Source organism: Eptesicus fuscus, chromosome 20 (assembly GCF_027574615.1).
Source record: "Eptesicus fuscus isolate TK198812 chromosome 20, DD_ASM_mEF_20220401, whole genome shotgun sequence".
Classification (NCBI taxonomy): Eukaryota; Metazoa; Chordata; class Mammalia; order Chiroptera; family Vespertilionidae; genus Eptesicus; species Eptesicus fuscus.
In genome coordinates, this window is record NC_072492.1 from 49,110,419 (window position 1) to 49,125,999 (window position 15,581).

The 15,581-nt window shown below is 61.2% G+C and overlaps 2 protein-coding genes across 2 annotated transcripts; both read right to left on the bottom strand.

Moving 5' to 3' along the window:
• Positions 1-447: 447 nt before the first annotated feature.
• Positions 448-14,363, bottom strand: ST6GALNAC2 (ST6 N-acetylgalactosaminide alpha-2,6-sialyltransferase 2). The gene is made up of 9 exons (XM_008155176.3): positions 14,180-14,363; positions 10,801-10,861; positions 7,520-7,694; positions 6,830-6,995; positions 6,301-6,439; positions 4,635-4,738; positions 2,928-3,011; positions 1,785-1,884; positions 448-1,152 (listed from the first exon to the last, which is right to left on the bottom strand). The coding sequence occupies exons 1-9, from the start codon at positions 14,302-14,304 to the stop codon at positions 979-981; spliced, it is 1,128 nt and encodes a 375-aa protein (XP_008153398.2). The 5' UTR covers positions 14,305-14,363; the 3' UTR covers positions 448-978.
• LOC129147318 (uncharacterized) lies at positions 3,007-3,881 on the bottom strand. The gene has a single exon (XM_054708943.1). It carries the CDS (start codon positions 3,864-3,866, stop codon positions 3,012-3,014), a length of 855 nt encoding a protein of 284 aa, XP_054564918.1. The 5' UTR covers positions 3,867-3,881; the 3' UTR covers positions 3,007-3,011.
• Positions 14,364-15,581: the final 1,218 nt, after the last annotated feature.

The following is a 15,581-nucleotide window of genomic DNA, read 5'->3' on the forward strand; positions in this document are numbered from 1 at the left end:
CCTTGCCACCTGGTGAAGGCTCTTAACCTACCAGCCAGCCGTGCAGAGACCCCCAGCCCCGCACAGTGCAGGCATCAGACTGTCCTGGGAGCTGCTTGGTTGCCAGGGGAAGGGGGGAGATCCCAGGGCTTAAGGGCTGGGCGGTGCAAGCTAGGCTTCCAGTGGGACCCTATAGAATGCCTGAGTGAAACTGCCTGTCAATTAAATTCCAATTGTTGGCACCATGATGTTCCATACGGAGTAGGGGGGTTCATTACGGGGTGCCATCCTTTTGGAGACCAGGTGGCACTATGTCTGTAACGGGAATCCCCTCAGAGGCAGGGAGCCTTCTGTGCACTCGGCGCCCCCATCAAATACCAGAACCTTCCATGGTTCTTGTTCTCTGATCTCCATGCTACACCCCTGCATGGTATGGCATGCTACTTCCCTCAACACACACACAGCGGAGATGGCCATCCATCGTTTATGCAATGATCTGGTTTCAGGTTACATTCCGCCCTCTGCGCTCCCTCTTTCTCGTGGCACTCATGTATGTGGGTCATGGTCTCAGAAAGGTGAAGGCGTGTCCTTGAGTTGAATTGCCTTGGAGGTTGCATGTTCGTGGAGGACTGGCTGGGAGTGTGCAGGCGCCGGTGATGGAGTGTGGCTGAGTCCTCCACTGACGTCCAGTGCTGCTCAGCACCTGTTGGCCTTGCAGTATGCCTGCCCCTTGGTGAGGGTGACAGTCACATCTTGGGAGTGTTATCTTCAGTTTTAAACAAATCCAGGGGAGCAGTCCATTCTCCCTTGACCCAGAGGGTTGTCTGTCTCAGACTCAGGGGTTTTCTTGGATGGGCCACAGGCAAGATAGGGTGTTTCAATGAACGGGCTTCAGTGATCGTCACAAATCCACCTCAGTGTCACCTGAGGGAAGGAGTGGGTCTCGGTGAGTTGGCTTCGGCCCCTTTGAAGGGGTCCGGGTCCCCAGCTCAGCAAGGATCAAGCTCGGTGCTGGTACAGCTGCAGGACGCCGGCCTTGTGCAGGTCCCACCACAGCGCTGCCTCCAGGGACAGATCGTGGTTTGCGTAGAATATCAGTGGCCGCTTAACTCGGTCGAAGTAGTGGTCGGAAAATTTCCAGTAGTTACTTGTGATGAATCCATAGGCACTAACCTGGACAAAGATGGCATTGAGCTGCTGTGTGCACACTCATGTCAAGTGACAGGAATTCAGGAAAGCCCAGTCCTGCCCCCACCCCCACCCCCCACCATATGCCTGTGTGAAGATGCTGGTGAACAACGGTTGCAGCTCACAAATGAGACTCCCACTTTACGGCAGGGACAAGGGGTAGGCCCAGAGTCGTGTGGCCTCAGTGTGGGTCACTGCCTGCCTGTGAAAACTGCCGAGTCTTCCCTGTGGCTCCTGTGGAACGGCCCTTAGTGACCAGCGATTGTGTGTGTGTGTGGGGGGGGGGGGGGGCGGGCTAACCCTGCTGTCCCAGCCAGTTCTGTTGAGAAGACTGCTTTCAGGAGAGCAGTTTGGTCATGGGCCTTGGACACCACGTAGAGTGGCTGCCCTGGGACGAGGGCGTGAAAGAAGGAAGTGTTGGGCAGGGGGCTGGCCTATAAAGGACCCTGGGTATTGGGTGCGATTCCCCCATGCCTTCCCTAGACCCCTCCTGCAGCTGGGGGATTCTTTCCCCCCGGGACAGGCCCAGCAGGTCTGAGGTGTAGGGCTCTGGATAAACCCAGCTCCATCCACACCTGCACTCTGCTGCTGTGGGTTCCTGAGAGAAGGCCTCTTACCTGGTCACAGGTGTGTAACGCTGTCAGCAGCATGAGGGCCCCAGTACTAGGCATATATAAGTCTTTAAATTTTGAGATAATCCGCTTTGATTTCAAAAACCTGGAAGCAAAACAGCATTGAAACAGACATTTAGGTCTTACACACCAGCTTGATAGAACAACTCACAAAGGCCACTCCCATCAAGTCTCCTGGGGAGAACTCCGTGAGCTAGAGACCTGTCTCCTTTGAACCACCTCCTCAGGTGACGGGGTGAGGGGGAGGAGGGGGCCCATCAGGAGAGCCACAGCAGGAGCCTGCTTTCTCTGAAGCCTGAGTCCAGCCTGACTGCCGCCTCCTGCCCTCGCCCCCCTGGCTGGTGAGGAAGCAGCGCGAGGGCACGGGCGGCCTGCGTTTAGTCTGAGACCCGAGTTTCCCTGTCCCACACTCTTGGCCAAACAGGAACCACTGGAGTCACTGGTGAGGTAGCACAAGAAGTGACCCCCCCGCCCCCCCCACACACACTGGTGGCCACAGGCGCTGCCCTCGGCCCTGGATTCCCATCCGCGCTCCTCCAGCAGACCTGGCCGCGGCCGTGTTTTCCTCTGCGCGCGGCTGTGACTGCTGGGCTCCCGCCTGCCCAGGCCCGCCTGCCCCTCACCTGCTCCCGGGGTGCTCCCTCGGCCGCAGCAGGTCTCACCCAGCTGCTGCCCTAGTGACACTTTAAAGGGCCAGTGGCTGAGCATCGACCTCTGAACCAGGAGGTCGCCGTTTGATTCCCGGTCAGGGCACAGCCCGGGTTGCAGGCTCGATCCCCAGTGGGGGACGTGCAGGAGGCAGCCGATCAATGATTCTCATCGCTGATGTTTCTATACTTCTCCCTCCCTCTCTGAAATCAATAACTATTTTAAAAAAATAAACAGCCCTGGCAAATAGGCCTCGAGTTCTCCCGGGTTTCCTGTTCCCCTGATTGACACCCACCGCCTCCATCGAGGCACTGAAGTAGTGACTAGACCAATAACAAGGCCTTGGCACCTGCTTGGCACGTGGCTCTGGCTGGGTTACAGCAGGTGGGCCTGAGGGCAGGTGGGCCTGAGGGCAGGTGGGCCTGAGGGCAGGCCTGCAGTGTGTGGGGGGGGGGGGGGCGCTGCCACCCGCCCACCTACCTCTCTGTCAGGTAGCTGATGAAGGCTGGATGGAGCAGCTTGAATTTGCTGGCAGGGGCTTCTGGTCCGAAGTAGGTCTGCGGCCTATTTGGAGAGGAAGCGGACGGAGCGGTTCAGGCTCTCATACTGCATGGCGGGGTAGCCGCCCGAGCGGCGGCGGGGCAGGGAGCGGTAGTAGAAGCGCGGCTGCGAGTAGTAGCGGGAGAAGGGCGTGTAGAAGGTGGCGGGCAGCACCGAGGGCACCACCGGCGGCCTCGCGCCCACCAGCACCTCGGTGGGCAGCTTGTAGGTGAGCGAGCACGGGGGCGTGAACAGGTTGGGAGGCGTCCGGAAGTTGCAGGTGGCGTTGGGGTAGTGGGGCGGGGGCGGGAGGAGGGGGAAGTAGAGGGACTCTGGGGGCGGGGGGCGCTGGGGGGATGGGGGGGGCTCGTACTGGGGGGTCGGGCACAGGGGCAATGGAGACGTGGGGGGCTGGAAGAAGGGGGGCTCCCTCAGGAAGCGGGGCACGTAGGGGGTGATTTGGGTCGGGATACCCGAAGTGGACCCGATGTAGGAGCCTGAGCCGACGGGGCTGAAGGAGGGCGACCTGGAGGAGTGCCCAGGGGGAGTCTGGGAGGAGTTTCGGGAGGAAGGCTTCAGGCCAGATTGGGAGGGAGACTTGGAGGGGGGTGGGGTGGCGTTTTGGGGAGATGCTCGAGACACGTGTTGGGAGTGAGGGCTGGGGTTCAGGGAGGGAGCCCGGGAGGGGGGCTGCGAGACAGTGGGGGTGGGAGGGTGAGAGGGGGCGCGGGAGGAGGACCGGGTGGGGGATGGGGAAGGGGCTGAGCCACCGGAGCTGGAGTAGGGCTGCTGGTTGGCAGGGCTGCCGTTGTGGTTGGTCCGGGACTGGGAGGGGGACTGGGTAGGGGACGGATTAGGGGTTTGGGAGGGGGAGCTCATTGGTGTTGGGAAGGCTTGTGAGCACCCCGGGTCTCTGAGCCAGCACCCCCAAGAGCCTGGTCCCCGCCCGTGTCACAAAGCCCACCCTCATGACCCCGGCAGCATTGTGAGCGATTGTGGGGTAATCACAGGGCGGGCGGGGCGGGGCGGGGGCGGGGCCAGCCTGGGGGTGCTGTCCTGGCCTTGGAGGGGCTAACCTTTAAGGAGCCCCTTAGAAGCGCCCTTCCCGGGCTGGGGGAGCTCGGAGATAGGCGGGGACATTGTGTGGCCCGGGGTCGGGTAGACTTCCCAGGACCCACTCAGAGAAACGGTCAGCAGCGCCGGGCGAGGGCCGGGCTGAGGGCCAGGACGTGGCTCAAGAGCTGGACACAGGCCTCTGCCCAGGAAGCGGGAGACCAGACAGAGTGCCCTTTGTTCCCGCTCCCAGGACGCCGGCCACATGGCCAGTCTTGGGAGGGTGCCGCCAGGAGGAGTGGCGTGGAGACAGCCTCCGCTTCCTCCCGGCTGGTGGCAGGCTGGTTTGGGGACAGCAGCCTGGAGCTCAGAAGCCAGGTCTGCCTGCTCCCTTCCGGAAAGCGGCCCCTCGAGCCTGCAGCCAGCGGACCAGGAGGGCCGGGGCGTGAGGCTTAGCTGGGCTCTCCTGGGGGGGGGGAACAGCACCCCGAGCTCCGGGAGCTGCTCCTGCCCTCGCCCACCTCCCTCCTGACGGGGTCTCCGGGGCAGCGACGGCCACGGCCTCACCACGCCCTGCCCTGCGTGGCTGCTCACCTGTCACCTTTATCGGTGCCACTGGGGACGGGCACACCCAGAATGGCCGATCGCAGCATCACATAGTCACGGAGGTCTGAGGGGATGAAGATGTAGCGCAGGTCCTGTCGGGACAGCAGGGACCCGAGCCCGGGTGGGAACAAGGCCACGGCTGGTCCTGCTCCGCAGGGACGGCCTCCACCCAGCCCTGCCCGCCAGGCGTTCTCTCCTGCGCCCGCAGCGCCACCGCAGGATCTGGTGGTGCGGCACCGGCTCACAAATCCTGGGGTGCCCTGCCCTCCGAGGACGGGCCAGGCTCAGTGGCGAGGAGCCACGTGTTTCTAATGAGGAAACCACGCGTGGCGGTGTGCGATTGGGACCAGGCGTGGAAGGCCCTGCCCCCTCCTCGGGTCACCCCCTCGTGACGTTAGCTGCCGTCATGAGGACGCCAGCAGCCATAGCGGGCCCATGCGACAAGGGCCTTCCTTCCGATGACTGCAGCCGCCTGAGAGGCCCTGAGCCCAAACACTTAGCTAAGGGGCTTCCAATTCCTGACTCGGGGAAATTGTCAGATTGTAAACGTGTGTTGTTTAAAGCTACTAATACCCGGCTGCTGTGGCGCAGGGGTTGAGCGTGGGCCTATGAACCAGGAGGTCACGGTTCGATTCCCGGTCAGGGCACAGGCCCGGGTTGTGGGCTCCATCCCCAGTAGGGGGGTGTGCAGGAGGCAGTGGATCAGTGATTCTCTCTCATCATTGATGTTTCTCTCTCTTCCTCTCTGAAATCAATAAGGACATATTAAAAAATAAGTAAATCAAGCTACCAAGTGTGGGGGGTATTTTGTTAATGCAGCAGCGGGTAACTCATACAGGCACTGTGGCCACATCAGAAATGCAGCTGCCCCACTTGGTTCTGTCACGAGCCTAGAGAAGTTCTACTGAGAGACGGGGGCAGAGACACTGTGGCTAGGACACTCCTTCATTTCCTTCTCAGAGGAGGAAGCTTCTAGAAACCCAACCCAGCTCCATAGAGCATGACGGGACCCCTTATCCTGGGATCTCCTAACCTGCATGGGGCACCCAGACCTTCTTGAGGGGAAGTGTGTTGTTCTAGAAACTGGGTGTGGTTGAAGGAGGCTGGAGGTAGCAGGTGCTCCCCCCAGCCATGACTCTGGGCACGTTCCTCAGTCTCGTTGAACCTCGGCTCCCTGCACAGGCCGCTGTGGGGATTCAGAAGGCACACCCGCTATTCTGGGGGCAGCATGGGAGACTGGGAACCCCAGGTCTGCGCCGGAGGGGCCCTGCACCGCTGCAGCTGGAGATGGGCTGCTCTGATGGCGAGGTGGCGCCAGTCAATGCCCTTCCCTGTGAGGCGCCTGGAGGGGAGCTGGGTTTGGACCCCAGTGGTCTCTGGGCTCTGAGCCTGAGCCTCCTCACCAGGCAGGGGGCTGGGCATGTGGAGGGTGCCTAACCCCCCCTTGGCTCTCACTAAATGCCAGCCGTTCACCCCAGCCGGAAGTGGTGCAGTGCCGCCTGAAGCAGTGGGCATCCCTGCCCAGGCCCCCTCCTCAGCTCCATCCCCGCGCCCACGGTCCTGGCATAGCTGCGCAGCCAGTAGCCGGGGCTCAGGAACCCTGGGCTTCCCCGTGGAGGGGGCTCCGGGAACCGTGGCGCCCCTCAGGCCTCACCTGTCCGCGTGGCACGGAGGTGAAGCCCTCGGTGCTGTAGGCGATGAGCGAGTTCTTCATCGTGTTCACAGTGAAACCGTAGAAGGAGGTCTTGGTGCCCACATCCTTCTCGAAGCCTTTGATCACAGCACCATTGAGTCTGGTCCAAACAGAGCCCATTGGCCTGGCGGTCACCCCACCCTGTGTGGGACTCCCACCCCCAGGCTCCGCCACACCCGTCCCAGCCTCACGGACCACTCCCCGGGCCACGGCAGCACCAGCACCCACTCCTCCAGACTTCAAGGGACGCCCTGTGCAGTGGGCACATCTGTCCTGGCGGTTCCTTCCCCTCAGGTGCCGTGGCATGTCTGTCTGCACGTGCCTGTGTCCATGCCTGTCTGCCTGTAACAACTGCAGAGCCGCCTGGGGCTGCTGCGTGGCCCACACCGTGGAGGATGCTCCCTCGGGGGGCAGCTCCTCTCCGCTCCTCCCTGCCCCTCTCCCCTCCTCCCTGCCCCTCTCCCCTCCTCCCTGCCCCTGCTCTGCATACCTGAACACGTAGTCGTGGGCATCGATGTTGAGACCCTGGCGGGAGCCGTTCAGGATGCCCCCGTTACCCACCACGGCGCACCGGATGCAGGCCCCGCGCGGCTCCCTGGAGCCTAGCAGCTGGGCGCTCTCGGAGCTGTTCAGAAGGCTCAGGGTGGAGGCGATGTCTGTGGGGCGGGAGGGGGACCTCATGCAGAGGCTGGCATCCGGACAACAGCCCCCCCAGGAGGCACAGAGGGTGGGAGGGGTGCAATGCCAGTGGGGCCTGAGGAGGGAAAAGGGGCCGGTGGGGGACAGGTGTGGCTGTGCCCGAGGTGCCTCTGGAGACTGTGTTCCAGGAGGAATAACCTGGGCATGGGGGTGGGGGCGGAGCTAACGGGGAGGGTCTGACAGCAGCACAGTCGGCAGGCTGCTTGGGGCCCCATGCCCTGTCTCAGCCAACTTTATGCCAGGGAGGCCCCGGATGGTGAGAGTCCTGGGGGTGGGCGGGGAGCCAAGCCCCTCTTGCTGAGCCCCTGGAAAGTAAGCAGGAGTCGCATAGCTTGGGGGTGGAGCTCAGGTCCTCCTGGGAGGAAAGGGACACGGGCGGGGGTCCCACATCCCAGTGCTGTGAGGGCAGGAAGGTCTGGGCATCAGGGCCAACAGCCTGAGGAAGCGACCCACCAGCTGGGGCCAGAGGGCTGAGGGTTACCTTGGCGGGGGAGCCCCTGCCAGCCGTAGGGGGCTCTGCGCTGGCTCAGGCTGTCCCAGAGCTCCTGGGAGAAGAGGCCCCCGGCCAGCAGCACTGGCTGGGAGAAGTTGAACAGAGCTCGGAAGTGGGGGTGCTGCTGAATGGCCCGAGCGAGCGAGTGTCTGCAGGGCCTGCTCTGTGGGTGAGAAGATGAGAGGCCTGAACTCGGGGCTGGGGTGGGTGGGAGCCTTCCAGGAGCTCGAAGGCCCCACGGGGTTGGGAGGGAAGTGGTGGCCTCCCTCCTCCAGACTTGGGGATCAGAGAGCTTTGTGGGTTTCCCCTGCCCAGCCCCCTAGATGCCACATCTCTGTGGCCTGCTGGCTCTGCCTCCTGCCCCTGCACCTGCACTTCCGGGGGAAACTTCGGGGTGTTTTCCCATGAACGGGTGAGACCTGCCCGCCTTTGGAGGAGGCGTGCCAGCTGAGTCTCTGGGATCCTCGGCCTGGATCGAAGCCTGTGATTTATCCTGTGAGCTCTGGCATCTTCACTGCGGGGCTGGCGAGACAGGGCTGCGGGAGACGCAAGCGTGTCTTTCTTCCAGCCGCTGCTCACGCTGCGTTGAACGGTGTCTTCCCGAAGTCCCTGTCTGCCCAGACCCTCGGAACGCGGCCTATTTGGAAGTGGGGCCTGTGCAGATGTAGGTTGTTGAGATGTCACACTGCATTCAGGTGGGCCCCAAGTTCAGTGCCCCTCTAAGGGAGGCCATGTGTTGACAGGCAGAGAGTGAGTGACGCAGCTCCAAGCCGAGGAGGCCTGGAGCCCCAGGAGGTGCAGGAGGCCAGGACGGGTCCCCCAGACAGTCCTGCAGACGCCTGGGTGTCAGACTTCTGCCTCCAGGACTGCGAGAAACAATGTCTCTCATTTTAAGCCACCGCGTTGGCTCATGTGCTCCAGAAGCCCTAGGAAACTGAAGCATAGTAACCTCCATCTTGGGTAAAATCTGCTGTTTGAAATTTTAACCCTGCTATTCTGGCTTCTGTAAACGCTTGCTTGCTTAAATAATAGGGAAAAGAAGACTACTCCCATTCCAGAGAGGCCATAAACTATGTCCCAGACAGAGTTGTCAGTGCTGGCGCCAGGCCAGGCCTCGAGATATGGTCTCACAGCCCTGTCCCAGCACACAGGACTTTTTCTTAGAAGGTCCGGAAATCTTGTTCCAAATTTAGAAGACAGAACTGAAAAAGGTATATATAGGAAAGACTTCCTCTATTTGGGGCCCCAGAATTTGAGAATCTATATTTCCTCTGGGCCGGCTAGCTAGAGAAATGAAAAAGACTCCAAATAAATTTGGCTTATTGATTAAGGCGTCTTCTGATTTACAACATAACAAAACCTCACGGTGCCTGGGCACATGGGGACCTGGAAGGAGGCTCCAGCCCCATCCACCTGCAACCCCCAGGGCAGAGTCCCACACCCCCGTGCCTGGGCGGGGCAGCTCTCACCCTGCAGGGCCTGTTACAGTGCTGGTTGGATCCAGGGCCGTGCCGGGAAGAGCTGCGCGTGGCCGCTTCTGCTATGTGACAGACGTTCCTGTCACCGCACTGCGAAGCTGTGCAGTCAGCGCCAGGGCTTTGGGGAAACGGGGCTAGCGGCACAGCACTCGCACCCTTGACCCGGGACGCAGCCCACAGCCGCTCAGCCTCGGGACGTGAGCGCTGCTAAGTATGGCGTTTGACCTCAGAAAGCCACTGTGGAGTGGGCATCTGCGGGGGGCGGCTCGTGAGCTATTATGAAATGGCAGGAAGAGGGTTTACCACGCGATGGGGCAGGCGGAGTGTGCGGGTACGCATTGGTGTGTTCCTCGATGTCCCTTCCTGGGGGTGGCTCTCGCATGTCACCTGGTGCTCTCACTGGCGCTGGCTCAGAAGCAAACAATCTGTGCGACGCTCAGACTGTTTCCTGAGCACAGTCCTGTGGGAACTTTGGAAATCCACGTTTCATAGCGGGCGCTCCACAGCACACAGCGCGCAGCGTCACTGCGGCCCCGTCTCCCGGGCCTGTTCTCGGGGTTCCCAGAGAAAAGCTTGTCTCCGCACCAGGAGGGTGTGCGGCACTCGGGCAGCCGGCGGCTTTCCCTCAGGGACCCGACGGCGGTCTCCTTCACTGCGGCCGCCAGGAAGGTCAGGGCCAGACACCTGGCCTGTCTCACGCCTGGTGGCACATCTGTCAGCACTTACCAGCCATCTCATTTTCCAGCCTGCCTTTTCCTTCGCACGTTTCTTTATTTTACTCTTTTTATGTTTTTGCCTTGTTATATGTACTTAAAAGCTACCTCACATCCTCCTTTGAAACCGGATGGGGATATACGCCATTTAGCATCAAGCAGCTCCAGGGGGAAAGGACTTGAGGAATGTGAAGATGATCTGGCCCTGGCTGCTGTGGCTCAGTGGATAGAGCATTGGCCTGCGGACGGAAGGGACCCAGGTTCGATTCTGGTCAAGGACACGTGCCCAGGTTGCGGGCTCGGTGCCCAGTAGGGGGCGTGCAGGAGGCAGCCAATCAATGATTCTCTCTCATCATTGATGTTTCTATCTCTTTCTCTACCTTCCTCTCTGAAACCAATAAAAATGAATTAAAAAAGGAAAAAGATGACCTGGCCAAGCACTCAGGAGACGCTTGAGGACACCTGTCCTCCTGGCTGTGCGGCTCAGTGGTTCAGAGCAGGTTCTGGGGGCTGACCCCAGTGCCACCTCTTCTCCCTGCACGGCCCTGAGCGAGGTGCCTGACCCTCTGTGCCACATTTTGCCATGAGGCTTATGTCTGAGAACACAGGTCACGTGCTGGGGATGGCACCTCGACCCACAGCCGCCATCGACTCAGCTACAGAGCCGGGCCGGACGGGTCTCAAACCCTCAAGGCAAACCCGGGTCATCTTCCCAGGGTTTGGTGTCAACTCTGTGGCGAGCGGTTTCAGTGTGACTTTCATAGTAAGAAGGCATCTGGGGGAGTAGAATCTCAAATTCACAGGCCTTTTAAAGATAAATCACAGGACTTCCAAGAAATGTTTAGCTGGCTGTATCCCAGGGAACCTATTGATCCGTCCTCCTCTCTCGGGGTGCAGAGAGCCCTAGTAGCCAGGTGTGAGGAGCCCTGATGGCTGTTTGCTTCATTCTGGGGCCCCGGGGGCGGGGGTCCGGAGAGCTCCTGCCCAGCAGTCTCGTGAGAATGTCCTTGGTTTGCTCTTCTTGCCCCTCCTCCCCGCTGACTTGAGGATGCTCAGAGCAGAGTAGCGGCCACTGTACCTTCCTTGTCCCAGACTGCGCTGCCTTGGGTCCAGCGGACGCTTGAGATGCTGTGGTGTTCCTGGGAGAGAAGGCACACGTCAAGGGGTCTGGCTCCGTCAGGGTCAAAGGCTTCCGTCCCTCTGACCCTATCTCTGGGCTCTGATTCTTGCCCGTGCCCCTCTCTCTCTCTAGGCACAGAGTACTCTCACAGTTACGTCTGACGCGCTGCATCAGCCGGAAGGGAAGAAACCCCGGCAAGCAGCAGCAATGTGCGTTCACAGGGCCGGTGGTTCAGAGATGAAGATACGGCGTGTTTGGTTGCTCAGTGCTTAGAGGTCGGCCCTCTGACTGAAGGGTTGAGGGTTCGATTCCCAGGCATGTACCTCTTGCAGGTTTGATTCTGGCTCTGGTCCAGGTGCCTGGAGGAGGCAACCAGTCCATGTGTGTCTCTCACATCAATGTTTCTCTCTCTCTCCACCTCCCCCCACCCTTCCACTCTCTCTCTAAAGATCAATGGGAAAAAATATCCTCAGGTGAGGATTAAAAACAAACAAAAAAGAAGAGGAAAGCTTGCCAGCCCCCTGGAATTGTGACCATATAAGGGGGTGCCCTTGGTGGGGGGGGGAGGGGTCCCCCTGGCTCCAGCCCTCAGGGTCGCGGTAAAGGGCAGGTCTGCCACTGACTCCCGATGTCTGTAGTCCACGACCTCGGGAAGTTACTAAACTCGGAACCTGAGTCCACGCCTGGACAGCAGGGATAACCATGTTGACATGACCGATAATCCTGTCACGTGTCACCCAGTTGTGAGTCCAAACAGAGCACCTGTTATCTCACACCGTGTCCTCTAACCAAATGTTACTGTGGTTACCAGCCTCTAGGCCAGTGTCCCTTCGGCAGGGGGCAGGGGCTGAAGTTATGGCCCAGCCTCACCTCCCAGGCGGCCCCAGGGCAAAAGGGAACCTCTACTCGGGAAGGAAAGAGAGGGGCCCTTGCCCACTGGAAGGGTGTCGGGCCTCTCCGCACCCCTGCCCCCCGCACAGGAGCAGGCGGGAGGTCAGGGGTGTGCAGTGTGCGGGGAACAAAAGCCCTTGTTGTTTGCTTCTGAGCGAGGGGACAGCCGAGTCACAATGAAGTCTGTGACCTGCCTCCCTGCAGGTTTCTGAGACCCTGGAGGGCAGGGCAGAGAGAGCAGGGCGCCGCTCTCCCCGCCCAGACCAGCCACCTGGCCACCCACTCAATCCTGTAGTTCCTGTCCGTGGGCACAGCAGGGCCTCTGGGGAGGAACTGAGACGTTTCTCTCGGCCTAGACCCCGCAGTGAGCTGAAAAGCACCCGGCCGAGGCCCCATCCCTGAGACTGAGCTGATGGGCAGGCCCCTCCCGGGGATTCTAACACGCGGCCAGCCGGAGGACAGCCTGACAGGACCAGCGCAGGATGCAGACAGGAGGGGAGAGGTGCAGGGGACGAGGTGGGGACTGCCCTGCACCCCCCTAGTCTCAGGGAGGCCTGCTCATCTCTAGGGTGCCCTCAGTACCCAGGTCTCCAGCCCCTCGCAGCTCTTAGGACTCCCTGGGCTTCCAGACACACTGGGGGAGGCGGGAAGGAGTGAGGGTGCCTGCGGGAGGCAACCAACCAATGTGTGTGTGTCTCTTCCTCTCCCTCCCTCTTCCACTCGCTCTAAAAATCAATGGGAAAGAATATCCTCAGGTGAGGCTTACCCAAAAGTAAACAAATACATACATACAGAAGCCTTGCTGAGGTATAGTGGGTGTTCAGCAAACCTCCTATTTAAAGTGTATTCAATACTTTCAAAGGACGTTTAATGGTATATTATTTATTTTTTTGTTAATCCTCCCCAGAGGATGTTTTTAGAGTGGAAGGGAGGTAGGGAAGAGGAGAGAGAGAGAGAGACATCACAGGTCCACACTGGCCAGGGCTGTCTGTATTTTAAAACATCCTATATAATAAAAGCCTAATATGCTAAGTGCCCAGTTGTCCGTTCAACCAATCAAAGTGTAATATGCTAATGATACGCTAAGGCCGCTCAACAGCTCACTATGACATGCACTGACCACCAGGGGGCAGACACTCCGACTGGTAAGTTAGCTTGCTGCTGGAGTCCAGCCGATTGGGACTGAGGGAGACAGGCCGGACATGCCCAGGAGCCCTCCCACGGTCCCTCCATGGCTGGCCAACCTCCCGCATCCCTCCCCAGCCCCGATCGTGCACCAGCAGGGTTCCTCAGCCTGGCCTGTGCCCTCTTGCAATCTGGGACCCCTCAGGGGATATTGGAGAGCCAATTTCAGCCTGATCCCACAGGCCAGGCCAAGGGACCCCACTGGTGCATGAATTTGTGCACCAGGCCTCTAGTCTTTACATAAAATTCACAAGATCCCCTTCCTTAGTAGCTCACCCCTCTCCAGTCCTTTTCCGTATGTAATTTCCCACCACAAGGAGATTCCATAACTTCAGGCGTGACCTGCTGGCTAGAGCGCCCTTTATTCTAGAGGGACTGAGCGTGGATTGTTTTGCAACTGTGGGTGTCCTCTGACCTTACGCCCTGGGAGCAGGCACGGATTTTGCTTTCATCCCATTATACCTGCAGCAAGGGAGCAAGGCTGAGTGAGGAAGGGACAGGTGCGGAGGCGCTGGGGAGGCACAGCCTGGGCCGGGAGGCCTCGCAGGGCTGCGGGCGCCCCTGCAGCCCGCCATCCGGGCTCTGTCCGCTTTCCAAGGTGAAGCCAAACCCTTGGCAGGCTGCTCCAGCGGCTGGAACCCACCAAGGCAGGCTCAGGTTTCTCCGCGGGGCGCACAGGAAAGGCAGGTGCCCAGGGCGCTGGGAGGCGGCAGAGCGCGGGAGGCTCGGCCAGGAAAACCTGAATGGAGCCCAGAACTGGCCCCTGTTCCCTGGGATCCACCCCTTCGTGGGATCCAGCCCAGGCGGCGCTTATCAAATAAACAGAACAAACAGCGCGGGCGAGAGGGAGCCGCCCGGGCAGGCAGAGACGGCGCCAGCGGGAGGGATGGCCCGGCACCGCCGAGCTGGGGATCCTGGCAACGTGGGAGCCGGGAGATTTGGGTCCTTGCCCCCAAAAGTTACCGAGAGAGAGTTCCCCGCAAAAACGGGACTTGTGATCGGACGCAGACGACCCCGCCTTCTCCCCCAAAAGAGTTTCTCCTCGGGACGCAGGGGATTCACCCAACAGGCGCACGGGCAGGGCTCCCCTGGGACGGGCTGTCGGTCCGGCAGCGCGAGTTCAGCACCAGAGTGGAGGTTCAAAGGGCCGCAGCCGGGGTCCCCGCTGGGAGGCGCCCCAAAGAGGCCGAGGACCCTGGGCCGGCCCTGCCCGCCCGTCCGTCCCTGCGCCCGCCGGGTGAGTTCCGCGCGGCAGCCCTACCTGGCCCCGGGCCGGAGCCCCCGGTGCGGCCTCCCCGCCGCGGAGAAGAGGGTGAGGAGGATCCCCGAGCAGACGGCCCCGAGCAGGAGCAGCCGCCAGAAGAGCGGGCCGCGCGGGAGCCCCATGCAGCCCCGCCTGCGGGCGCCCCGTCTGCTGCTGGACCGGCCCGGGAGCCAGCCGCCTCCCGGAGGCAACGGCCCCGCCCCGCCCTGCCCTGCCCCCGCCCCGCCCCCACCTCGGGCGCCTCCCCGCGCTGCCCCGACCGGGCCTCCGGAAGCCGCCCCTCCATCGGGTGGGGCTGGGGAGGCGGGAGAGTCGCCCCGGCCCCTGGCTCCGCCCTGTGCCCGGAGGTCCTTGAACTGCGGCCGCCCTCCCTGCGCTCCCGCCAGCGTCCGGCCTTCCCGGTGCTGTCCAGGGGCGGCACGTGGGGGCTTTGGGGCGCGGGGAGACACCCCGCCTGCTGCGAGGCCGGTGGGGCAGCCCCCCTGGAAAAGGCGCTCAGGAATCGGGGCTCAGTGGTTGAGGCCGACCTAAGAACCCGGAGGTCACGGTTTGATTCCCGATGGGGCACAGGCCGGAGCTGCGGGTTTGATCCCCAGTGGGGGGCGTGCAGGAGGCAGCTGGTCCATGATTCTCTCTCATGGATGTTCCTCTCTCTCCCTCTCCCTCCCTCTGAAATCAACACAAATACATGGAAAGAATGATGGTGGTGTGCGCATCTGGGGCCTTTCCAGGGTTTGGGAATTTGGGTGCAATGAGCGGTTCCCCGGACAGCTGAGAGGGAGGGTGGAGGCCCCGGATGCTCCGGGTTGACGGTAGGCTGGGGGCGGAGCTGAGGCTGTGCGCCCACTCACTCGGCGACTGCCCTGGCGGCCAGGACCCTCAAGCCCCGCATTCCCGCTACAAAACCAGGCCAGCTGAGGTCTCGGCGCAGGGAGAGCACCGGGAGTCTGGCAGGGGCTTCCGTGTCAGCAGGCGGAGGGGAAGGGTGGGCACCTGAGCTCCTCCCCCCCCCCCCCGGCCGCCCCCTGGTGACAGTAGGTGAGATGGACTCTTCTCCAGTGGGCAGTGCTCCTGGTCAGAGACCTGAGACCTGTGAAGTTCTCCAGCGCCCCCCAACGGTCAGGAACTGCAGGGACCAGCCCCAGCTTTCTGCTCTCACCTGTGAGGGGCAAGTCTGCTCTCACCTATCCAGTTGCACGTCTTCCCCAAAAGCTTCCTGGAGCCCATGCCTGTGGTCAGGGATGGGTCATGTAGTCTCCGTTCTCATGATTAAAAAAAATGCATTGCCTAGCCGGTGCGGCTCAGTGGTTAAGCATCAACCTATGAACCAGAGGTCACAGTTCTATTTCTGGTCAGGGCACAGAGGAAGGGAGAGGGAGAGAAAGATAGAAACAGCCAT